Source organism: Brachyistius frenatus, unplaced genomic scaffold (assembly GCF_029030835.1).
Source record: "Brachyistius frenatus isolate BFR_SWC_R1_liver_20210118 unplaced genomic scaffold, ASM2903083v1 Contig_38, whole genome shotgun sequence".
Taxonomy (NCBI): Eukaryota; Metazoa; Chordata; class Actinopteri; family Embiotocidae; genus Brachyistius; species Brachyistius frenatus.
This window is the reverse complement of record NW_027210637.1, coordinates 362,874-388,034: the sequence shown is the minus strand read 5'-3', so window position 1 is coordinate 388,034 and position 25,161 is coordinate 362,874. Positions and strand designations below refer to the sequence as shown.

The window sequence follows — 25,161 nt, the reverse complement described above, 5'->3', positions numbered from 1 at the left end:
TTTCTAAGCTGCACTTAACACATGCTGTGAGCACCGAGTGCGAATAAGGTAAACAAGTGTTAACAATGTGTCGTTATGAGAAACTTGATAGAAAGATTTTTAATATAATCAATATTTTAATTACTTCAAACACGGCTAACATTATTCTGTATAATATTAAAATCAAAAACTGAACCTTTAGGAAACACTGCGTCAGAGCTGTTTGCTGTTCAAATTGCGTCCGACATTAAACAAGAACTTTTAAATGACTGTAACTGATATTTATGCTGCGAGATATCGTCGCAAGTCAAAATGACAGGCGGGTAATTCACACTAATTCAATCAAACTGCACGCTGAAGTCAGAAAGGAGAAGACGAAGGAAAGGAGACACTGGATCAATATCCTCATCTCGTGTATAGATTGTGTCTCGCTTATCCATGAGAGCCGCTGCTGCTAAACACATCATAAGACAGCATTAATCATTCCCACCGCAGAGGTAGAGTAAAGCCTTCTGGTAGTCTCCGGTCGTGTCCTCCTGCAAAAAAACACAAAAAACAATCATGAGTGTTATCATTTCATTCAGGAGGGGTGAAACTTTACATTCACTGGATTAACAGCAGAAATGACTCATTCCTTCTCTTAAAATGTGATTAAATAGCGCTGCTTTCTTTCAAGCATTTGTTTGCAATGACGCTTGAACGTCAGGGCGACACTTTACTCGACATGTGGGATGGCAACTGCACGGGCTGCTCCTCCTCTCCGCATGTCACACAGCGTCCTCGAGCAAAAACACTGAACTTCAAACTCCCCAAACACCCTCTGTGCGAAAGTGTCTGCCGAGTGACTGTAATGAAAGAGTGCTAACTGTGAATGTCGACATCCTGACCCCCGCAGACTGTCACGTGTCCCCAAGCGTATGTTAGTAGGATCAACAAATGCTACTAGTATTTCTCTTATATTAGCTTCAGACAGACGGGTGGGGAGATAGAACAGGGCTAAGAACAGAAAGATTACTAAGAATCAAACCCTCAATAAATAAATAGATGAATTAAAAAAAAAAAGTGCCAATGAGACAAACGTAACTAAGTAAGGTAATAAATTGAGCAACGACAAAGCCAAGTAACTTTATTCTGGAGTAGTCAGATGGCTGCTTCTGTAAATAAATACAGTGCCGACGTGATATATTAGTGCCTTCATACTTTTAGTTTGCTCAACAAGGAGTACGGATTCTGTTTTTCCTTTTAAAAAAAAAGAATCCGTAGCTCAGGTATATTTGGAAGAATCGTGCACAATATCAAGACTGTGAATATGCGGCAATGAAATATAGCTATAAAAAAAAGTATGTTATTAATTATACATGTGATTGGCAAGTCAAAATATCAGCTGTTTGAATGATCTAGTTCTGAAATATAATTTTAAATATAAGTGAAAAATACCAATATGAAAAATTTAAAACAGTAAAAAAAAGAATACATTAATATATATATATATATTTCCCACACTGATTTAAAGGTTATTTCTTATTTAGGTGTTCAGGATTGGCCGTTTGTGCGTTCCACAGGAGGAAGAGGCGATAACTCTCCACTATAGGAACATCTGGCCACGGGAGAACACATTCATTTAAAGAAGGGAAGCAGTCTCGTCACGTTGAATAAGACATCTTCAATAAATCACCCTCCGCCATTGCTGCGCTGACATAAGCGGCACCAACATAGTGCACCTGGCTGGATGCTTTAACGTCATGCAGAGGGATGGATGAGAACATTTAACAAAACATCAGGGGGGAAAAAAAAAACTGGGAAGAGAATTACATTTTACAGCTATACGCTTTTTTTTCTTCGGAATGATGATGGTCATAAAAACCGTGAAATAAAAGCGTCCGTACCTGGATGGTCTTGTACAGAGATTGTCCGTACGTCTTCTTGAAGCAGGCTCTGATGTCCAACATGTCCACCTCGCTCCTCGACACCATTATCCTCATCAGGGTGCCGTCGTCGGTTCCAGCTCGCTACACGTTAAAAAAAAAAAAACACACAAACACTCAGCAGCCGGAGTTCACACTCGACGAACTTCAGTCCAGATGTAGTCGCACAAATCCATAAAGTGTCTGGATTCAAATTCTCTTTCGGTTACTGTAGTTTTAGTTTATTTATCATTTCTTCGTCAGATTGTCGAGCTAATTGCTGTTTCCATCCTGCAAATCTACTTATTAAAGGACAATGTCAGTGTTTTGGAAGGTTTAACTCGCCTTACAAGAAAAACACATGAATTTCACATGTGCAAAAACTCATGTGAGGGAAAACATGTGTTTTTTGGACCATTTTGAGGGTGTAGTGTGTGAAGCCCATGTAGATTCCCATGTGAAAACCTTTCCACATCTTTTCCCCATGTTTATCATATGTTGCAACGTGTGGTAAGCACGTGTTATACATGTGATCACGTGTCCCATTTTTTTTTTTTTTTTTTTTTTTACTGTAAGGAACCCCTAACTACACAAAACTAAAAGTTAACATGAATTCTTGCAGTTTTTCCACATCATTCCAGATGTTTCTGTTATGATATAAAAGTAAAATAACAGAGTGAAACCTGCTTGAGTTTCCTTTACAGAAAAAACACATGTATGACACATGTTTACCACATGTTGCAACATACATCCCCATAACATGGGGAAAATATGTAAAGGTTTTAACATGGGAATCTACATGGGCTTCACACATTACACCATGAAAATGTTCCAAAACCACATGTTTCACACGTGCACAATCATTTGCACATGTGAAATTCATATGTTGTTTTCTGTACTGTCCTCTATGCACAGCAATCAATCGCAGTGAACATTGAGTTTATGTTGAAAGGAATAGTTTGATATTTTGGGAAATATGCTTAATCACTTTTTGTTTGTTTTCTGTTTTCAGTCTTTATGCTAAGCTAAGCGAACTGGCAGTAAGCCGTTGTCCTTGTAGGCAACTTTTAGTTTTGTAGTTCTGTGTATAATCTTTTCTAGAATGACAAATGATGGCCAAATTTTCATCTATTTCAGTGTTGTATATGAGGTGGGTGTGACAGTGAAACCCTACCTTCATCGATTTAGAGAGAACCTCTGCAAAGAACTGCGGGACGCTCTTGGCACATTTCACTGTAGAGATATAAAAAAATAAAAACATGACAGGGTTCTGCTTCAGACTGAATTTTTCTCACGTTAAGCTGACACTGTATTGAAATAGATTTTTACTGTCAAGTCTTATCTCCTGCTGTATGTTATTCTGACATGCAGGTTGAAAGGGAGCCCGGCTGGTCGTCGCTGCTGCCGTGACGACCCAAAGCCTCGCCCTGATAAATCGGGGGGTCTTACCGACGGCTACCAGCAAGTTCTCCAGATTCCCAGTGGTCTCGCCCTTAACGCTGTCCTCTATATCAGAGCCGGCGAGCTTCTTATAGACAACAAATACTGCGGGGGAAAAAAAAAAAAAAAAAAAACCACAGTGACGCTCGGATGCTGTTGTCATGAGTCGTGCTCGGCGTGGAAAAAGGTCGAGTCGTTTTCAAAAGCGTGTTTTCACTTCAGGGCGACTTGTTCATGTCTGCTTGAGCACTGACTTCACCCTCTTCGTACGATAAGAGTGTGTTTTGTATGCTGTGTTTTTGGGGATTTATCGATCCGCGGCTCGATACACATTATCAGCCATATCATTATCATACAAGAGCAGAATCATCACGTCACTATGTTCCACTTCACGTTCGTGTTAAGGGAATTATGAAAAACACATCAGTCGACATTATGTGTCGACGCAACGAGCCCCGCGTGGATGAATGAATCAAACGTAGCTTACTTCGGTGGCCTATTCAGGCCTAAAGTGTTTCCCTCCCAGCGTATTTTAAACAAGTGTTTGTTTTCTCCTAATTTTGAGCACAGTGAGGTCGCTGCCATCGATCCGCTCGACGGCCACGTCGCCACAAGGTTGAACGTCGGAGTAAATGCGAAAGAGACCGCAAAAACCACGGCGACGGCCTTTTGTTCGAACACTTTAAACGACCTGAATCCTGACAGTGGCGGTGATAATTAGTAGCTTATTGTCTCCTTGTAAAAGCCATTCAGGGAGGAGGTCAGGGTGGATGTTTGGGTGCACAAATCCAAGAGACCACATTTTACATCTTATCTCATATATCATATTATTCTGGCTTTATTTAACTATTATGTCAAGCTTATTCTTTTGTTTTTGCGTTAACCCAATGCTTTATTTTCTACTTCAAATATGTTTTATGATTTATATTTCTCTGAGCTCTCTTCACTGCTGAGCTCCTGTTTGTTGTTTATCACAGCTTATTAAACTCTGAGGCTCTCTCACCTTTTGCCTCTATGTTTTTTTGCTGTTTACTATCGACATGTTCTTGTGTCTCTTATTTGCAGATTTCTCTTTTGCAGCATTAAAACGCACTCGGATCAAACTCACCTTCTCTGAGATGCTCCGCGCTCCTGTTGCCAAGAATTGTGATGAATTTTTTCTCATCGGTGCCGAACTTGCCCTCGCCAGCTGCATACAAGTCCTGTGATAGCAGAGCACACACACACACACACACACACACACACACACACACGTATTCACACACACACACATCAACCTTGTGTTGACATGCAGCGCCACAGGCAGAGCCGAGATGACAGCAGGGAGTTGTTCTGTGCCAAAACCGCCCAGAAAGGTGATTGTTTTTCACTTTCGTCTTTGCTGTTAGAGACCCATTAGAGATTCCATGTCATTTCACTCGACAGTTTTTTTTTTTTCCACCTGCTCAGATACATTTGATTAAATTATCCATTAGGGACATTTTTGTTTTTCATATGATCAATTATTTATTTGTTTTTAATGAGTCATACACTGTTTATTTCTGCTAATTTGATCCCTGAGGAGTTTAAACACTGCATTTTTAAATAAAATGTCATCATCTCAAAGGTTAATATCCTGTAATGGAATGTATTGACTGTTCTGCAGAGAAGATTAACGCTTTCTTGGTCTCTATCCATACTTCCCCTTAAAGAGCAAGTACGATGAAATTCTAAACATGATGACGTTTAAGAGAAGGATTATTTTGTATTTTCACCCTTTAAAGCCGATCCATTTTGCATTATGGCATTAATAAAACTGTTAGCACCTCAATATGAAGACATTATTGTCGTTGTTGTAAACATTTAAAACCACAAACCACAGCAGAGGCTGATCACTCCATATCATAAAACAGAAAGGGGTGTCTGCTGTTACAGTTTGTACCTTAAAAGTTGACCTCATCACACAAAATAAAGACTAAATGGCTTTTATTGTTATGACAAATATGGGGCGTGACCAGATTAGTATTCCTTGTCCATATTAAATGAGCAAGCACTTCACTGATGATATTAACGTCACTATCAAGGTCAGTACCAAGCTCACCTCTTAGCCACAGATTTGCAATTAATGTTTGTTCTTTTACTCTCTCACTTTCTTTAACCTTGAAGGAGCAGTTTGATGCTTTGGGAAATATTAGTTGCTCTTTGGTGGGAAGTAAGACGACAAGACTGATCCCATCTAATGTCTCTATTAAATACCATGCAGTAAGTTTAGCTAACATGGAAACAGGAAGCCTGCGTCTGTCCAAAGGTAACAGAATCTGCCTACCTGCAGCTCTAAAGCTCACAAATGATTTATTCTGTACAAAAATCAGTGTATAAGTGACAGTTCAACAATTTAATTAGGGCTTTTTTTGTTGGACTATTTCTTGGCAAGAAGAAGTAACTTCCTGGGAATGAATAAAAAGTCCATATTTTAAGTGCGGTGACCACAATCCTCTAAATGTTTTCGTATCTGCCGTGTGCTTAAAATAAACATTTTACATGAAAAAATGTTGGCTTTGAAAGTAATCCGTTTTTTTTGTTTGTTTTTTTAAGAAAATTCTGTTTGGGTTTGAATTGAGTTTGAGTCCCATCTTCTTTGTAACATGGGGTTTAATGTGAACAGGAATGGTGAATTAAAAAGGGATTCCTTTTGAATATGAGTGACCTTTTAGAAATGAACTGACAAAAAGCAAAACATTATAAAGCAAAAACATCTTGTCATGTGTTGTTTTCCTTATTTCTTACCTTGGCATCTTTCTCAATATTTCCCTCGTCTACTCCCTTCTCCCTGTTCCCCTTTGCAGCCGGGCAGGTGGACAGACAGGTAGACAGACAGGTGGACAGACAGGTGGACAAACAGAAAGCAAAAGTAGGTCAGTGTGGAAGGAAACACGGTGAGCTCAGAGCCTCTCTCTTAACCTCTTAACCCCTGACGATTACATTATACCCTCACTGTCCCAAAACCGTGAAGCTTACTTTACGCTGCGTAAACCAAAACACAATCAAGACACCCACTGTAATGTATTGTGCTCACAACCCACACCTAAACCTGTCATGACTTTGTAATGGCGTCACCGGAGCCTCTCGTGTCTGCGCGGCGTCCCCTTCTTTACCTGCACCAGGATCAACAGCAGCTTCTGGTAGTGCCCCGAGGTGTCACCGCAGATATCCTTCTCCAGCTTCCCGCCGCACTCTGGGGAGAAGAGAGGAAGATTGATTACACTTCCCGCCACTAATGTTTGCAATGGACACCGGTGGGTTGTCCTGCGTTTTTGCAGGACTGTGTGAGTACTGCAAAATACCAGAATCTGTCGATCGTATCGTTTGTCATTGCCAGGAATTCACACTTAGAGCGAGACAAGTGAAAGAGGAAGCTGGGAGTTGAGGAACTTAATCTAAAAGATGCATTAAAACCTTAGGGGGTAGGGGTCATTAATGAATGAATGAATGAATTTTTTGTTTGTAAGGGGATAGGTAACTCTGGTCCACACTCCTATATAGTAGGTGGCGGTAATGCACCTTTCACTGGATGCCATTTGCCATAAAACGCTAAAGAAGAAGAAGTCCTGCGTTTTTGCCAGAAGGACCTCCGACAGGGGAAATTTGATTCTTGGAGTAATGGCCGCTGTGGCATTTCTGTCTGTCCAATAATATTTTCCAATATGGTTTAATGGAACTTAAACCTGCTAGACATTCCTGTGGCGGTAAATTAAGTGAGACAGGTGTAGGTGAAGTGCATATATTACAACCTGCTGGAGGCTGTAAGCATTGTGCTCTTGGGAAAGAAGTCTTAATGCTGTAGTTATTAAAAAAAATCTCTATGAAATAAGAAATATATATCTATGTTCAGTCTTTACAGGCTGTTTTCAGTTCTGTACTACACTGTAAGAAGCCCGACCACAAGTTAAGGTTAAAGGCGAGAAAGAAACTTGTGTTTGATACTTTCTCTCTCCGGTACAATATCGTCCAGATCATCGTGTCTCGGCCACTTTTAGCTCTTTTATTTGATAACAGGCAACGCAGCGCTGACAGGAAATGAGGGAAGTGAGCAGCAGGATGCAACACAAACAACACAGAGGCAGCAGCATGAGAACAAACTCCCGTTTAGTATCGGATGAGCTGGTGGGTCGCTCATTACAAACTCATGCTGTGCGCCCGAAACCGAAATCCTAAAGTTTCCAAATATATCAAAACATGTTTGGCTGGATGTTTGGTGATATTTTATATTCAATAATACACGAGACACGAGTCAAGAGTTTGTGGTTTGACACCTCATGAAGACCGAAAGGGGCCCTTAAAAGCGAAAATATGAATCAGTTATTAAATGAGAAAAAGGTGGCACAAATCTAACAAAAGCTTGTGCTTCAGTATTTCATTCAGTGCAAACATGATATAAATTTAATGAAGGGTTGGAACAAGGTAATTCCGTCAGACAGAACATAATTTTAATAAAACGTCTGGCCATGATTTGGGGTAAAATAACAAAAGATAATGTTGCATTTAAAAATAACTGTTTAATTTGGAGGATTTTCTGTTTTTATTATTGAATAAATTGCATGCTTGTGATAGTATAATATTTTTATGTTGTCAACAGAAACCTTTCGCAGTTTTTTCTCTAATCAATAGCAGTCACAGTAGCCATGTTTATCTGCTTTTGTCTGCCTCTCTCTCGGTCAGAGTACGTCACCTTTCTTGTACACTTTGATGATGTCTTTAATCTGTTCGCCAGTCCTCGAGGCCAGGATCTCAATCAGCACTTCATCATCAGTCCCGGCGCCCTGGGAAACAAACACAACACAGGGATGAGCTCCGTGCGAGGCGACAAAGGCCCGAAAATCCCCAAATCCTGGTTGGTAAAAAAAGCAATGTTGGAGGTTAAAGAGGGGAAAAAGGTAGAAAAAAAATTCTCCAAGAAAATATAAAAATCTGAAGAAGAATTTTTGAGCTCAGCACACTTCAACGTACGCAGTCAGACAATGAATGAGTTCAGCACTAAAGACAATTATCATTCGGGCTTTCTTCTCTTTGCTGCAATTAACCTCACGACCAAAAATGTCCGACACACCAAACTAATACAGCGATAAGTGTGGTGGGGATGTTGAGCCTAAGCCCCGAACGCATTTGCCTTCACTTTGACTGAACACCTCATTTGCACCGGTAATTGCAAATCTAAATGTTTTTTAAAGAATAATGAGAGAAAAGTCCCATTTGAGTTATAAGAGGAGAACGGCTTTTTCCTCAGGCGACGTGCTGCGGACTTTATGAGCTTTGAGTGTGATATAAAAAGCAGCAGAAGTGAAACGTCGTAAGCCTTTAAGACGAAAATACGTCCAACCTGACGTGTTTTTCATTTGAGATACACGAGAGGTGAAAAAGGTGGATATGAAGAGAAATCTAATACCAACACGGCTCCGTTACATCTTGCGTTGTGTTTCGGAAGACATAAATATGAGAGGAAACGTAGTCTCATCAATGACGACAATCCAAAGACAATAAGGTCTGTTGTTGTTTTTTTCATTATTATTTTTTCATTGTTTTTAGAGCAGTTATGAAAGTAAATATCAAAGCTCCGAACCTCATTGATGACAATGAATGTCAATTTTGACATGAGTGTAACAATGGCAAAAAAGACAATACAAAAAACTAAGGAAAACGCCATGACAACCTCTGACAAAATAACACAAAAGATTCTTTTGTCTTCGTCATGAGCCCTTTGTCGAGGTCTAAAAAGAGCTATAGCTGTCGAAAGCTGACAAAAAGAAAATCTGACACATAAGAACCCCTGCTGACACACTCGCAGCCTGATGTATGATCACCTGATGGAGTTGTTGCAGCTAATGTGTTTGCAAACAACTGACTTACACGTTCAGCAGATTTCTAACATTCAATTGTTTTTGAACACCCTAGAAATTAAAATCAAAGCTCCGTTTTGTTGCACATCTGGTTGACGTAGCAGCAGGTTTTTACAGTAGATAAACCATCTAGACAGCTTTTAAATGGCAGACCAACATGGAAGAGTCCATAATGGTTGTCAGGCATTTTTTTTTTTTTAACTTGCCAATCAGCCATCATTAGCTTAGCTCCAATAACATTGTGCTGGTGTACGCCGTGCATGCTGTCTTAAACAGAAGGGAGGCCTCGATCGCAGTCATTTTAATGGTCTGTTGCTCCGTTGAATGTTTCAGCATCAAATCAACATGATAAAAAAAAAAAAAAAAAAAGAAGAAATGATATCATCTGTGGGTTTCAGCTCAGTTACATACGAGACTGAGAGTTAAGCGGAGCATCTGAGGAGGCTGTCGCTACTTACCTTGAGAGCCTTCTGCAGTTGAGAAGCATCATATGAGACAGACGGGGTCATCAAGGCCACGATCAGGCTCTCGAACAGCCCACCGAGCTCAGATTTCAGGGCACTCACTAAGTCCTGTGGTCAAATAAGGATTCACGGATGAGAGGAGTAGAAACATTAATAACTGTATTTTCACAGAAATAATTCTTTAAATACACAAACCACATTAAGTAAAAACAAAGTTACGCCTCTCTTGAAATTATTACAAATAAATGCAAAAACATAAACAGAACATTCGGGTTCATTGATGAGGTGACGAAAATTTCACTGCATTTCTGATTTTTTTTCTGAGGAATGAGAATGATCACAACAAATGTACCTGCAGAAAAGACAAATACATTTACTTCGCCATATTTCTTTAAACCACCGACTAATCTACCTGCAGTGATTTGGGCTTTGCAGGGAATGCACGGGTAACAGCATCTCAATAAAATCCCCTTATTTCTAGATAACTTAAAACATTTCTCTTTTCAGATGTCAATCTTTTTACATTTTACATTCTGAGTTTTCAGATATCTGATATCAAAGTCCCATAAAAGGTTTGTTGAAAGGGTGGATTACAGAGCAGAAGTGACGTCCTGTAAGTTAAAGAGTAATAAGGAGGGAACAGAAACAGGAGCTCTGGCTTCAGGTATTTTTATTTTTTTAAAAGAGCAGTTTAAGGCAATAATTTTTTTTTTTTTTAAATGTAATAAAACTGCACTGAAATAGTGCCAAAAGCACAAAGTCCCAGTCTCTTGATCGTTTTGATAAAACGCTGTAATACTCGAAGATATTCCAGGAACGATTTTGTGGTTTCCTTTTCTCTCAAGTCGCTTCATCTATTTATACTCGAGGGAGCAAAAAACCTCTGCCGGAGGGCTTTTCAACAACCTCCACAGCAAGCAAATTAACTTGATGCCTTTGATCCACAGGTGGTCATAACGCAACTTGACAATGTGATAGACAGTAAGTGCACGGGAGCGTAAAAATGCCTCCGTCTCGTGTGAGGAAGTGCGACGTGATCGGGTTGACGCAGGCTGCAGGGAACTGATCTACACGCTGCTTCTGTCATGAAATTGTCCCCGAAGGACTGTTGAATTTTTTTTCCTACAAAATGTAATCTCCTCTGCTTTCATTCTTAATGACAGAAATATATATATATATTTTATTTTTTTTATCACTTTTTACTATCAAGCCTTGTTGTAGTGAAGACGAGCAAGTGGTGTAAAAAGTAACCTTTTGATGTTTAAAATACTACAAAGCGAAGTCTGTATGCACGAAGCGCGGTATGTTGGTGAGTGAGGACCACGCAGAGCTGTCCATCAGTGTTGACCGCCAGTGGTCACCAGCTCTCCGTTCTCATTCGTCGGTCACCTCACCTTTCCGTAGGCCTTTTTGTACGCTGCCTTAATTTGCTGGCGTTGATCGTTGCTGCGGGCCGTCAGAAGCATGAGGATGGCATCTTCGTCCGTACCTGCACCACAAATCATGAAGCTTTAAATAACACGGAAAAGCGACCCCGTGAGCGTCACACAAACAAGTCCTGCACACACCTTCACGCGGGTGAAGACCAAAATCTGCTCTTTTTTTTTTTCAAATCTTTCTTTTTTTATGAACAGATATCTCATAAGGCGTGATTATGTTTGCACAGCTGGCCCTCCCGGTTCAAAATAAATGACTTCTCGTTATAAAACCCAAATGAAGAGTCAACCTGGATGCCTAACAATCAATAGCTCCAGAAGGTCACCGGCACCTTGGAGGAAAGGGCTCAGCTGGACAAACAGGCTGAAGAGCAGCGCGTGGTATTTCCACCGAGGGTGAAGGCCAAGGTAATTATGGCGCAAAGCCCTGCTGATCGGCACTGATGATCGGCACTGACAGCTCCGACTGTAAAAAAAAAAAATTGGTGCAGTCGCTTCTCTTCTCCCTTTTTTACTCAAACGTTAAATTGCCAAGTGGACAGTTCCTTATCGCTCTTATTATGAAAGTATCAAAACTGACAGGAAGTAAAAGTGGGAGGTAAGGGGGGGCGGGGGGAGGGAGCACGCGTTACAACTGTTACACCATCTCCGTCTGTAGTACGCCTTTTAGTTTGATGATTGTCAGCCACGCTATTGAGTTACACTCTAAAATTACATCACCTGAGAAAAGAAAATGGGGTCAAAGGTCAAACTTTTAAAAAGTAATCCAAATTAAGATTTGCATGCCACCAACCGTCCCTTTAAGTAAAAGATGTATGCTGAAAAACTTTTAGCTTTTTCTTTTCTGCAAATGTGCCACTCAAATGAATGAGGCACCAAATTGTAATCCAGTATCCAGCTCTCCTTTATACGTCGAGGACAAAGGAGCGTTCAAGTCCGCTGTTTGGAGTTCATGTCCGCAGCTGTCCGCGTACACGGAGACCATAAATTGCCTTTAATGGTACCTCTTGCCCCGACTGCCCACAAAACGATGGGCCAAAAATCGAAAAAAAAAAAAAAAAAAAAAAAAATCCCCAGCCTTATTTCTGTACAAAAATGCATTCTTGAGATGGACCAAAGCTTCAAACCATTTCAGACTGTTTACCAGTCCACCCTGCCGTCCTATTATAGAACTGACTGTGGCCATGTTTGATAGCGGTACAGTGTAGGTGCTCATTACTGCGGCGGTTTTGCAGAGGACATTGTGGAAATGACTCTGCACTGTGAAATCTCATTTCAAGTTTTGCTTTAAAGTTAAAGTTTTCAAACTTGTTGATACACACTTTCTCCTTTATCCAGAAGGAAAAGGCCATTTCAACCATTTTTTTTTTTGTCCCACAAAATAAGGTAGGAGGACTTTATGGTGCTTTTAATGCAAAAAATTTGAATCTGAGTGACAGTGACAGAGTGTGTATTACCTATTCTCAAATTAGGTTTGAGGTTACACTTGAAAATATTTCTCAAAATTTAGAAGTGTGTGATTTTCAGCTAGATTTGGCCTCAGGAACATCTCTATTTAGCCTCCAAGCAGTCTGCCAACATAGAGAGGCCTCAATTTCCCTGGTACTTCTTGTCCATGTGAGTACACAGAAAAAAAACTAAAAAACTATGGGCGATAGAAAAACTCTGAAAACATGTGCACAAATACTAGAATTGGTTTTTTTTTTGGTTTTTTTTAAATGGGACAAAATCTTTCCGAATAACTCCAACCTAGAAAAAAAAAAAGATTTATTTCCATTGTGCCAGAGGGTTGCATTAGCTGCTTAGAGGAGCAAACGGTCACGCCTCCCTGACAGCTGTGTTTGTAGAGTGTTTTATTGTTATACTGAATTTACAGAGATGCAAAACGAGCTCGTTATGTGTTTAAAGCAAACTCTACTCATACGCACACAAAAAAAAAATATATATATATATATATATACAAGTGTCACTGGCGGTCCCGTGCAAATGCAGCTTAAAAATTATATAGTGACTTCTGATTGTGTTGTGGAGTTACTATATTTATATGTAACTCTCACAATTTGGATGATTTCTTGAAATAAGTAACCTCTACCGTATCACAAGCCATAAACACCTGAAAATGGCTTTTTCTTTTCTTTTTTTTTTTTTTTTTTTTTACTGTGGACAGAATTTAGTTTTTGGGAAATATACGTTCATTTTTTTTCTATGTGAAAGATTCTATACCGTAGTCGATGACAGTAGGATAACATAACGTGCCATCGAAGACTCGTCTTTGAGAAACTCACCGATTCCTTTCATGGCCTTATGGAGAACCTCCGCATCGTGTTTGGCGTTGAAGTTGACATACGGTCTGACGCTGCCTCTGTATTCCTGTGGAGCAGCACATTAAATCATAAAAATATATATATTTTTTTAACAAGCATTGTTTTCTTCACGTTTTTTTTCTTCATCAACGGGTTGCGGATGAGAACGCACTGTTTACACGTTAAGTACTGTATGCATGCACAGACCGTGGCCATTTTACAACCATATATTGTTATTGTATATGTACTATTTTGTATTATGGTACTATTTGTTGCACACGATGAACTCAGATCTTGTAATTTTATTATTATTATTTACGCAAAATACATTTTCAAATTAAAAGCCATAAATTAGTTGGTATTTTTCAGGAGTAGAAGGCTGGCTTGGTCGTCTGAGGATTATTTCCGGTCAACAACGGCGGTTGACTCCAGCTGAGAGCTCTTTACTACGAAACGAACATATCGCTCAACTCAACATGAGATCCACTTCAAATCAATTTCAGTTCAGTGTTCAGACTCAAACGGTGTTTCAAGCAATCCCCCTCGCCGGGCGCACAAATGTAAAGATGTCCGGAAAATTTCCTCAGGCGACTGTTAGCAGTTGAAGTATAAAAACAGTACCAAAAGGCCATCAGAGACTCACATGGGTTTACGTGTCGTCCACCCAAACTGTGGGCCGTTAGAATAATCTGAATCAGGTCTAAGAATGGGCTCACTTGGTGGTTGCTCAGGGAAAATGGCATTTGTCGAAATAGCAAAACAACAGGTGCAGCCTCGTTTCAACTTCAGCACCGGATCCCATTGACTTTTCATCTGTAGCGCCATCAGCAGGTCAAAGGTTGCAAATATCTCCATATGGATAAATCATTTTCACCGCCGACATATAGTTGATGATTTGGATCCACGGTGAGTTGCCTCAGTAACTATTATATTGAACGTGACGAATTTTAGGTTAGAGCTAATGAGCAAACGTTCGCATGCCCAGCGGCTAAATTGCGTTGGTGAACGTGGTGAGCTGGCATGTTAAGGTTGCAGTTGTGAACAGGTTAGCATGCTAATGTTAGCATTCAGCCCATCACAGAGCTGCTGCAGAGAGACAAAACATTTTAAACCATGTTTTTTTTTTTTTTTTTTTTTTTCACGGTACCTGAAACTTCACATTTTGAAACAGCAAAAATGATCAAATCTCCTCAAATAATTCCCTATAGCGGCTTTTCAACATTGTGCATCGTTAATTGGTGTTCTGCTGTGATCCACAGTCACAGCAGGGGTTTTTTGTTGTTGTTGATCTAATAGGATTCACATTAATCAACACCTAAGCAGTCCTACTGCACAGAATAGCTCTGTGGGTTTGGAAACGGTTCAAACTAAAGTCAATCTGAAAAGCGTCTGTTTCATTAACTTATTGTGCTTTATTAGGTTCAGAAACAGTAGCGTGCTTCCTTTTCAGCCAAAGTGCCATTAGGGATGAAATTGTAACCCAATGGGGATACAATAGACTCGGGTACGAGCGGTTTTCCATGCACACGGTAACACAATATGGCGCGAATTAGACCACCGTCGTCAACTGAAAACGAAGTTCTTGCCATCTACTTATCCTCATCAGACGGTCTGAGGTCTCTCCAAAAGCTGGAGGGGAGAAAATCAAATCAAGGATATCAAATGAAGCCTCTCCTTCTCTTTTCTCGTGCCGACGCGAGTACACGGCAAGAGGCGTACTAATGTTTTACTAATGAGTTCATCTTTGTGGGAAGTCCTCTCGGCGAAGTGAGGATCATCTAAAAGTCAGGGTATCTTCATACGCCGAGTCTTCGGAGTAATTGGAAAGACGGAATTGAAAAAAAAAAAAAATTCAATTCAATTTAATTTTAGGAAACAAAAAGAAAAGTTTAGGGTTACACGCAAATCAGACGCTGGCGCTACTCGTGATGTGAATTGTTTAGGAGCGATGGAGCGGAGCGAGTGTCGCAGTGGTTTGATAAGGCAGTGCCCTTTCAAGAGTCACGACACACCTCGTTACGCAAACAGAAAGGTTAGTTCTGGTGCTGCGGCTAAAACACGCTGCTCTTAATTTAAACTGTTTTTATGCAAAAACAGAAACAGAAAACATGCAACATTTATTAATATTTTTTTAGGTTATAGAAAAAAACAATTAAGGGAAACACTTACCATTATTTTTGCTGATGGAAGATAAGCGTTGCAAACTGAAAGAGAGCGGAACAGAAAATTAAAAAAAAAAAAAATCTTGATTAACACAGACCTCGTCAGCTTTTGATCAAAAACTTTTACCATTAGCATCAATATTGAGGAAATACTGACATGACAACGGGTTTCTGCTCTTACCGACAGGTGTGTGTCTTCGTCTCCGCACAGGTGATCCGTGACTCAGGTAAGCTCTTAAATTTCTGCCCTCCTCCTCCTCCTCCTCCTCCTCCTCCTCCTCACAAGGGAAAGCTTGACAGGATGCACTTCCTCAACCGCAGGCAGTGTTGCCTTTCACCGGCTGTCAGTCAAACAGCAGATCGGGAGCTGCCATCCAATCGCCTTGGTGTGACCTTCAAAAGGCGAGAAGAGTTAAAGGTTTTTCCAATAGCGGGCGCGCCGAGGGTCCACGGGGCTGTTTCTTACGGAGAGTGGATTTCTGTGAAGGTTTTCATCCTGTCTGACTGTGTTTGTCACTCATTCTAAAGTTGAAAAGGTCAACAATCCTCCCCAGAAGTTTTAGATTAGGTTTGCAAAATATAATACTGGATCAACGAAGCATTAAAAAAAAAAATAAATAAAAAATAAAAACAGCACACACACACACACTTAAATTACACCTACATTAAATATCTGTTATTTCTGTTGTCATTTAATGTGCATGCCCTTTCCAATGAACATTTACTATCGAAAATTCTTTAATTAATGTACAAAACAAAAGCATAGATGATACATACCTTAGTCTCACCACCCGTGGAAACAGTATTTAGACCTTTTACAAAATTAAAGTAGCAACATGAGTGGAAATGTTATTTAAGTAAAAGTACGTAACTAGCATCAAAATAAAAGTACTTGTTAGGTCAAGTAAAACCTGAACGACTGTTTTATACATGTAATGGAGTACAGGTGTAAATTACACTCAAGTGAAGTGCAAGTATCTCAAACATGTACTTATAAAAGTACTTTGCTGCTCAGCATTACAATTTGTCAGCAAATTTCTTGAGGTGATTAATGACATAAACCCATAATTACTTCAATGTTGTGAACCAACGCCTGAAGATGTCGCTCTTATTTAACAATAATTCATTCTAAAAATTAAACTCAGCATATCATTTTAAATTGGTACGGTTTCTCCTTTGGCCTCTCGATCATTTATTTTACATTTCGTGCCTCACATTGACATATTTTCAGGCCTGGTCGATCTGGGATAAACGTGTGTCGTGGCAAACAGGACACAAACAGGAGACGTTTGATGGATGGTAGGTGCGACAGAAGGGCAGCAGAGCGAAGCGCCAAGTGTGCAGCTCGCATGTCGTTATTGCCGTCCTCCTCCCTGCAAACCTTTAATTAACGTGAGCGCTTGTGAGAAGATGAGAGTGTGAACAGCATCTCGGAGGTGATCCCGTTTCATTTCACGGCCTCCCGGACTGGCGTGAAGCCAATTTCCTTCAACCACGCGCAAACAGCAGCTACATGGAAGCTTATAACAAACATATCAGATTCAATGGAGCTTTTGTTTTTGTTTTTTCCCACATAATTAAGAAGTCATCTGGTGACTTGAGTCACTATCACAAAAACTGAACTAACGCCCAGATTACGATTTTAATTACAGTTCCTTGGAAGTTCGCAGTATTTCCTTTCACCCTATCAAATATCTTATTCCTTCATCAGAATACAATGTATTATACATTATGGCTATTGAAAAGCTGGACAGTCGTCCCCTCTTGAAAGCGTAACACTTTCTTTCTCCTACAAATGAAAACTTGATTTTTAACTAATGGAAGCAAAACTTTAAATAAATATCATAATAATGCTACTGTTGCGTTACATTTATGCATTTCCGATTACGCAGATTTCAGGTGACGTTCGTGGGTGAAGCTCGGTGATGGTGAATACTCTACTAAAACCGTTAGCTCGGCTTCAATAGCTTCTGCAATTGAAACAGTTGAATTCAATTAAATAAAAGTCATTAAAGCGGGAAACCTTCTCTGTGGTCGCAGTTTAGCAAACCATTAGCTTGGTTGCTAATACAGTCAGAGCGTAAAACATGTTGATAATTATCTACAAACTGTTGATCTATTGTGGAACAGTTTACTGGGACAAGAAGGTGCAACACAGCTAAAGCTGGTTTCCTCTACTGTGGACGCTCCAGGTTTTCCTTAAAGGTCAGCACAAAGCTCGCCGATCAACTGTGCAAATTTGTGCACCAGATAATTACAATTAATAAAGAGTGTGACAAGATTTTGGGTATAAAAAAAATACTCATCGGCTTGGTGGAAGCAGTTATTGCATCCACTGCCCAAATAACACTACAAATTCCAAAATAAATCAAATTTGCTGCGACACAATATTTATTAAAAATGAATGAAGTAAGTAAGGGATTATTGTTGCTTTGTAAACTTAATTTCATCACATTTTGAATATCTGAAATAAAAATATATAGCTTCATTTTATTCAAATCGTTCATATCTTTCTGTTCAGACTGACACTGATTATCACTTGACAAAATGCACCTCACGGATTACCACACTACATAAACATTGCCGAGTTTTGCAGGAAACTTTTAATCTAAACGATTTTTTCATTTTTATGAAGGAACAGCAATTGAGTTATTTACAATCCAAGTCAGCGAGGCTGCAAACTGCTGACTGTCGGTTTCACTTTCCACTGTCGTCCCTGAGTTGTCAGTTTCCAAACTGAATCACTGTGATATTTTTATTCATGAGCGGTGCGCCCTGCGACAGCTGTGACAGAGCTGTGTTCACAGCTCAATTTGACCGCCGCTGACTGACAGACAATAAGCTTTTGTCATCAATCAGCGAGCCTCCCCAGACGCAACTGATGGCCTCTGTTTGCTATCGTCCTCTGTGCTGAATGTAGGCTTCATTTCAACAAATATTACCTGGCATCATGGACCTTTTAAAAAGCCTCTGCAAAAATAACATAATATTTATAGCAGACCGCCATTAACATCTGCTTTTCTAATGGGTAACTCTTTGTAGCTCTGGTTTGAAGAACCATGAAGCTAATTGCTTGTTTATGACTTGAGACTATGGGCCCCGATATGAAACAATAATAATTTCCTGCAAGAATGAAAATAAAAACATACGTAGGTAATGGTCAAAGTGTCACATTAACATTCAAGGTGTATTGATTGATTTAACTTGAAGCATCGTTTTGATCCGCTACCGTTTGCCTACCTCTGCACAGTCGGCAGGTTAAACCCAGCAGAATAGAGGACACCGCTGTGACTCTTTAATTTAGACGAAGGGTTCTGCACGTATGTTGCATTCAGAGACATTTTGGTATCGTTTTATTGGAGAAACATGCTGAGGAAGATGATTGAGTAGTGCCGGAGGGCAAATCTAAACTCAACCAACACATGTGGAAACTGTCACGTGGTGCGATCAATACATGCTGTCAGACCTCTTTGATCTACAGGTGTCTCGTTGAAGGAAGCAGACAAACCGTTATTAGATTCGAAATAACCTGCGCGCGATCCTGTTGAAGAGGAATCCACGAAGACCCGCTGGTGTTAAAGTACCCGAGGGATCTTGAAGTATTTATCAGACAGACCATTAAAAGTGAGATTAAACATTTACGGGAATAGGTTTGACATTTTTTGGCGGGGGGGGGAGGTGGCTTGTTTTCTTTCTTGCCAAGAGCTTGGTGAGAAAATTGCCGCACCAAAGACTGGAAACAGGTGAAAGCAGCTACAGCCTGGTTCTGTCCGAAGGTAACGAGTTTTGCAATATGTTTTTGTTGCTGCGTTCAAATGGGGTCGTATTTACCGTGTACACGAGAAGAGTCCATATGAACGGCTCCCTCTTGTAGTATTCACGACATTGGAACTCAAAATGTTCTACAAGCCTCGAGTTCACGAGTTACGCGTTTGATGACATGAACAGAAACGGCCATGGAAGTTCTTTTCTTTTTTTGTCACATGTTAAAGCTAATATATTGTAATTTTAGTCACGTAGAGTTTGTCTCTAAGTTAGCCTCCGTGGCTTCTAGACGCCGTCCGTGTTGCCGTTGCCTAGCAACATCGTTTTTACGGCTTAACCACTCGAACGTCGAGCACACGGTGCCCACGACTTCCCGCGTCGTAACCACGAGTTTAACGAGTTCCACATTTGAACGCAGCGTTAGACTCCAATTTAACCAGTCGGTTAGATTAGCGGGCTGTAGATGTTCGGATAGTTGGGGTTTGTTATACTTTTAAACACAGCCGGGCTAAATCTTTGTGCGTTTGTGTCATTATGTTAGGAAATCAGCTGTAAAGCTTTTATTAACACGCTCCACCTCAGGGTTAAGAGGCTATTGATTCCTTTCAGACGGATCAATCAAAGACTGCCCCGCCGGCTCCGACTGATGACTGAGGAAGAATAAAACTAAAACACATTAAGAGCTAAATTTACCAACGAGCATCTTTCCCGGTTCAACAAATGGTCCCTGCATTTGAACAGTCACCACTTTGCACATACGGCGTCGAGGGGTTTAATTTACTTTGGCATGGACACACAGGAGTTGAGAAACGAAGCGGGCGCAGCTCCTTTCATAAATTTTTCATCGGCGGATATTTTCAATAACCCTCCCTGCCAATTCACCAACCATGAGAGAGGAGTGCTAATTGCCCCTCCTAAATGCTCTGCTTTTGATCAGCATAAATCAGGATGCAGATTTAGTCTTGGCTTTTGCTTTTTTTTAGATATTTGAGCTTGGCTGTGTGAATTCATCGGAGAGATGAAAAGAAATAGACGCAGCATAAGATCAACAGATTCTTTAATAACTCAAAAGAACATAGACGAGACTCCCTGTTTCACGCTTTTCCAAGAAAGATCATGCCGAAACCAACAAAGAGTAGACAGTGGTTTCTATAAATGGGAACAGATTTTATTGTTTTGCGAGGCAATATAAGCACGCGAGTCCAAAACAAATCCTTTTGTGAAGTCGTTTTCTTACATGAACTCCAACGATCCTCAGTCCTGGCAGCGTCTGGGCAGATTTGTCCCATTTTTTTAATTTTTTTTTCCTCACATCACTTGCTTCAACTACTGTTCAAAGCAGGGCTGTCTGAAGGAGCGGACGGGCTGCAGCATCGATTTGGCCACAGTGTTGCTGAGCTGTTTTAGGAGCATCCAGAGAAGAAGCATCAGGAGCGTCAGGAGCCCCAGGAGCAGCCCCACGTACAAGCTCAGGTTCCAGCCCCAGTCCAGAGCCAGAGGCAGCGAGGTGGACGCCACCAGAAATTTTCTGGGGGCCGGCATGGGGGGTCAGGCAGCGACCCGGCCTCTCCGCCGCCCCCCCCCCCCCAAAAAAAAGAACAAAAAAAAAAAAAAAAAGCTCTTTTATCCCCACTTGGATCTTTTTTTCTCAGGGGTCGGACAGATGCTGTGCTGTAGCTGCAGGAGCCATTTGTTCAAGCATATATCCAACTGGTTTTATGCTATGTTACAGAATTCCCATCCGTTTCCATGGTGTAATCCTCCGGTTAAGTCGCAAGTGAGTGTCGTCAAGTGATGGAGGGAACCTGTTGAGAGTGCGGCGCGTGGTCTGCGAGCTGCCCGTCCCTCCTCAGGCGAGATGGGTGAAAGCCTCTCTCTCTCTCTCTCTCTGCAGCCGGGCTGCGCTTATCCTCTCCTGTCAAGACTCCTCGCACAAAGCCAGCCTCACGATTTATCATCAGGGAGAGGGAGAGGGGGGAGAAAGCGAGGCGCCTTCGACGCCATTGGCTGCCTCTAGTTCACTTTCAGAACTTGAAAAAACCGTACCAATTTTTTCAATATTCTCACTTTACATGTGAAAAAGATGACAATTTCTTCGTAAAAAAAAGACAAGAATTGAAACAAAGTCTTGTACTATTAAAGGATAATTCAGTCCTCATGTTTGTTTTCAAGTAGAGGAGTTCAGCCACAGCTCAGCATTGTAAAGGATTTTAATTAAGACTATTCAGACACTACACCTACTTTTCCAGACCTTAAGACAATGCAACTTTCTAAATATTTATCGTGTCACTTTGCCCTCAGTCAAGCTTTGAAGAACCAAAGCTTGCCCTCTGCTGCCCCCTAGAGTCCAACACAATGATAAAGATGCAGCCGTGAAGCTTTACTTTAAATGAATTTTATTTACAAGAGCCGTATTTTACAGTGCAGAAGATGCCTCAAAAATGCTGTTAACTTCCAAGACACCAGTGTAATGAGACTGCCGACTCCTTGACAGACATACTTTGTGCATCATGAGGCCGAAAAGTTTAAAGGTTATACCTCTGGCAGGAAAAAAAAGAAAAGGTGAACCAGCAACAACTGCTTAGGAAACTCGGCCCTAAAAAAAAAAAAAAAAAAAAAAAAAAAAGCAATTGGAAAACAATGCCAGTGTTCTGGGTTTGAGCACATTCACAGGTCTAATGACTTTAAGACACTGTAGATAAAAGCAGCATGTTTGCAGAGTGGTGAAGAGACCTCTAGATTTTGTCTGATTTTAAAGTGAATACATTGGAACTGCTTGATTAGCCGACGACTGCAGTAATATCCTGCAGCAATGTTGGGCTTGAGAATACAAAAATACCATTAAAACCTCTAAAACACCCAGCGCTACTCCGAGAAGAGCAGAACATGTTTTTAAAATTGTGGCACACGTCATTAAAAAAACAAAAAACTTCTTTAAAAAAAACAAACAAAAAAATGAAGTCTGACACGGGGTACAACGCTACATGGACAAGAGGAATGGAAGAGATCAGTTCAGCCGCAGTTGAGCTGGAGCCTGGATGCTGGAAACCTCGAGGAACCTGTGACAGAAATGATTATTTGTTATAGAACATTTGGTGCATGAAGTCAAAGCCAGAAAAAAAAAAAAAAAAAAAAAAAAAAAAAAGTCTTTGCCTTCCAGCATAAAAAGTGATTTCTGAAACGCGTGCATCAGGTCACGATCGTTAGCCGTGTACTTACTTGGCGCCCTTGTACTTCTCCCGGACCGACTGCTGGGCATGCTGTGCTGCGTTGAGGTGCATTTTGTGAAGATCCTCAACGCACGGCATCAGATCGTCCAGAGAGTAGCCCGTCATCTCCTTCAAGGACTTGGGCTGAGGAGGAGACAGCTGGAGTCACTTTTTTTGCCCATTTGTAAGCCCAGCGGAGCTTTTAGCTCAAACGGTCCGTCGACGGGTCGATTGCCGTTCCATTTGGAAGCGCTCCACCGACAACTTACCCACGAGCCCCCAGTCACCGTGTTGTTGGCCAGGACGTAGACTGCTGCCGCCATCTGTGATGGCACGTATTTCAAGAAGGGATCGCAATCAACCAGACTGAGCTCCCCGAGATACTGGGGGGGGGGGGAATATAAAGCATACAAAAAGACTTGAGCTACATGCGGTTCACGTCGAGAAAAATGACACTGAAAGGAGGACAGGCGGGAAGATCGAGCGTCGCTCACCATCGCCATGCTCTCCACCTGTTTCCCAACAGACTGGTTGAGGAAGTACTGAGTGAGAAACTGGTTTATTGTTGGCGCTGCCAGATCAAAGGAGAGCACTTTGAGCACCAGATGCTCCATTCTTAACACCTGCTTCTTGGTGTAGGTGTCATCTGTGATGTAAACAAACTCCGCCACCTCAGGGGGGTAGATCTCTTCGAATTTTCTGCATTTAAGTAGAACACGCGTATTAAAAAAAAAAAAAAAAAAGCACAAGAAAAGCAGCTCGACATTTTGCGATTTGAACAGACTGAACAAATCCAAGAGACGTACGAAGCCAACAGCATGGCAGCCGTCCCGACCAGCTGCAGTTTGCCCCGCAGGACGGACATCGACGAGAGGAAGCGATCGATGTAGTTGACGGCCAGATAAAGCGTCTCGTTCTGGAGCTTGTACTCTTCTCCGACCTCAACCAGCCAGTCTACCAGGATGGCCCTCATGCTGTTGGTGATGTCCGGCTGCTTCTTCATGTAGCCTGCTTTAGGCCTGTTTTTCATCTGTGGAGGGGGAGAGCAACAATACCACGATAAAAAGAACAGACGTGTAGGCAGGTCGAGATAAGCGTCACACGGGGGGGGGGACCGACGATCCAACAGCAAACGCAGTTTGCGGGAATGCTGAAGGAGCAGCGTTTCTCACCTCCATCTCCCTCAGATAGTTGTGGATTTCAGCTGCATATTCCGAGACCTCGTTTACGTTGACAGGTTTTTCCTGCCCCTCGACCACAGACATGTCCATGGGGGAGTCTGAAAAAGAAAGTTTTACATGTAAACGCGCAGACAGTCAAACCCAACAAGAGGCCGGTAGGTAAGTCCGTTGAGGGTTCAAACACGAACTTCTGCACTCCCGGGAGTTAAACCGAAACCGGTCAGAAACTTTCGCCGAGAATTTGCAACCCACCGAAGCTGACATCCATCGCTGACGGGAGATCGATGGTGGCCAGAGGCCGCCGGAGCTGCGTCACCGTGTTGCTGATCTCCAGAGGAGAGTCTTCAACTTTCTGCTTGGCTTTGACGGCTTCAACCGCCTGCTGCGGCTTCTTGACGCGGGTGCCGTCGGGCTCATCCATATGAACCTGGAAAGCGGGTTGCTTGGCCGAAGGCTTCTCATGGCAGCTTTTGCCAAAATCCTCATTTTTACAAGATAAAGCCTGCGATGACTCCTAGGAGCAGAAAAACAAGGACATTTTTTTTTAATTAATTTTGCAGTACAACAGAGAGCAATGTACATGTTGGGGAAAAACAACAACAAGCATGTGGATACGAGTTAACAGTTATATGGTGCATTAGGAAACTATTGCGCAAATCTGTTGCAGTTGATGGGGAGAAACGTAACCACGTTTATTTGGTTTAATAGTGTCTGTCCCTGTGATGGCGGGAGGGACGAGGTAAAGAAACATATTTACACTGGTTTAATACGAAAGTTAAAAAAAAAAAAAAAAAAATTCTGTGATAAGATAATGGTGATATTAAAATGGCGGACAACCGGTGGAACTGACGAAGCTGAGTATTTAAATATATACGTGTGCAAAGTTTATAAAACAATAACAAAAAAATACAAGCAGGTTTAATCTGCCTTATCAATGCACTTTAGTGTGTTGCCTCCAAAAAAAAAAAACAACAATAGCTTTTCCCTCCCCTCCATTAGCTCCAGCTAGAGGAGCTACATGGTAGCCTCCGTTACCTGCTTGGCGTCGCGCTGGTTCTGGGTTTTGCTCCGCTGGTTGTTCTGCAGGGCTCCCAGGACGGTTCTGGTGGCGGCTGGTTTCGGCGCAAGGTTTTCCTGGTTTTCATTTGCAGCAACTCTGGATTTCAGCGAGCCTCGGAGCCTCGGCAGCATGTTCTCCTGGTTGTGATGCTCGCTAGCCGCGCCGGACATGTTTGGTTTTTTTTTTCTCCCCCTTCTTTAACAATTATAACATAAAAATAAAAACAACAACTTCTTCCAAATATATATAAAAAAATTTAAACTAAAACCCGGGGGATCGTGAACGTTGTAGGGCCGGTTATCTGGAGGCTACCGTACCGAGGAAGGTTGACTCATCAGAACTGTTGAGATGGCAACGACTCTTCAGCGCTTAAAACAAAGCAGAC

The 25,161-nt window shown here is 41.3% G+C and overlaps 2 protein-coding genes across 2 annotated transcripts; both read right to left on the bottom strand.

Annotated features, from left to right (window-relative positions):
* Positions 1-196: 196 nt before the first annotated feature.
* anxa5a (annexin A5a) lies at positions 197-20,868 on the bottom strand. Its single transcript, XM_069701829.1, has 12 exons — positions 20,689-20,868; positions 13,382-13,466; positions 11,055-11,149; positions 9,655-9,768; positions 8,032-8,122; positions 6,458-6,537; positions 6,090-6,140; positions 4,432-4,525; positions 3,333-3,428; positions 3,058-3,116; positions 1,866-1,988; positions 197-515 (listed from the first exon to the last, which is right to left on the bottom strand). The coding sequence occupies exons 1-12, from the start codon at positions 20,866-20,868 to the stop codon at positions 456-458; spliced, it is 1,128 nt and encodes a 375-aa protein (XP_069557930.1). The 3' UTR covers positions 197-455.
* Positions 20,869-21,725: 857 nt separating this feature from the next.
* On the bottom strand, positions 21,726-24,994 carry ccna2 (cyclin A2). The gene is made up of 8 exons (XM_069701675.1): positions 24,752-24,994; positions 23,969-24,230; positions 23,708-23,814; positions 23,342-23,565; positions 23,030-23,234; positions 22,805-22,918; positions 22,546-22,679; positions 21,726-22,385 (listed from the first exon to the last, which is right to left on the bottom strand). The coding sequence occupies exons 1-8, from the start codon at positions 24,944-24,946 to the stop codon at positions 22,334-22,336; spliced, it is 1,293 nt and encodes a 430-aa protein (XP_069557776.1). The 5' UTR covers positions 24,947-24,994; the 3' UTR covers positions 21,726-22,333.
* Between the last annotated feature and the right edge of the window lie 167 nt (positions 24,995-25,161).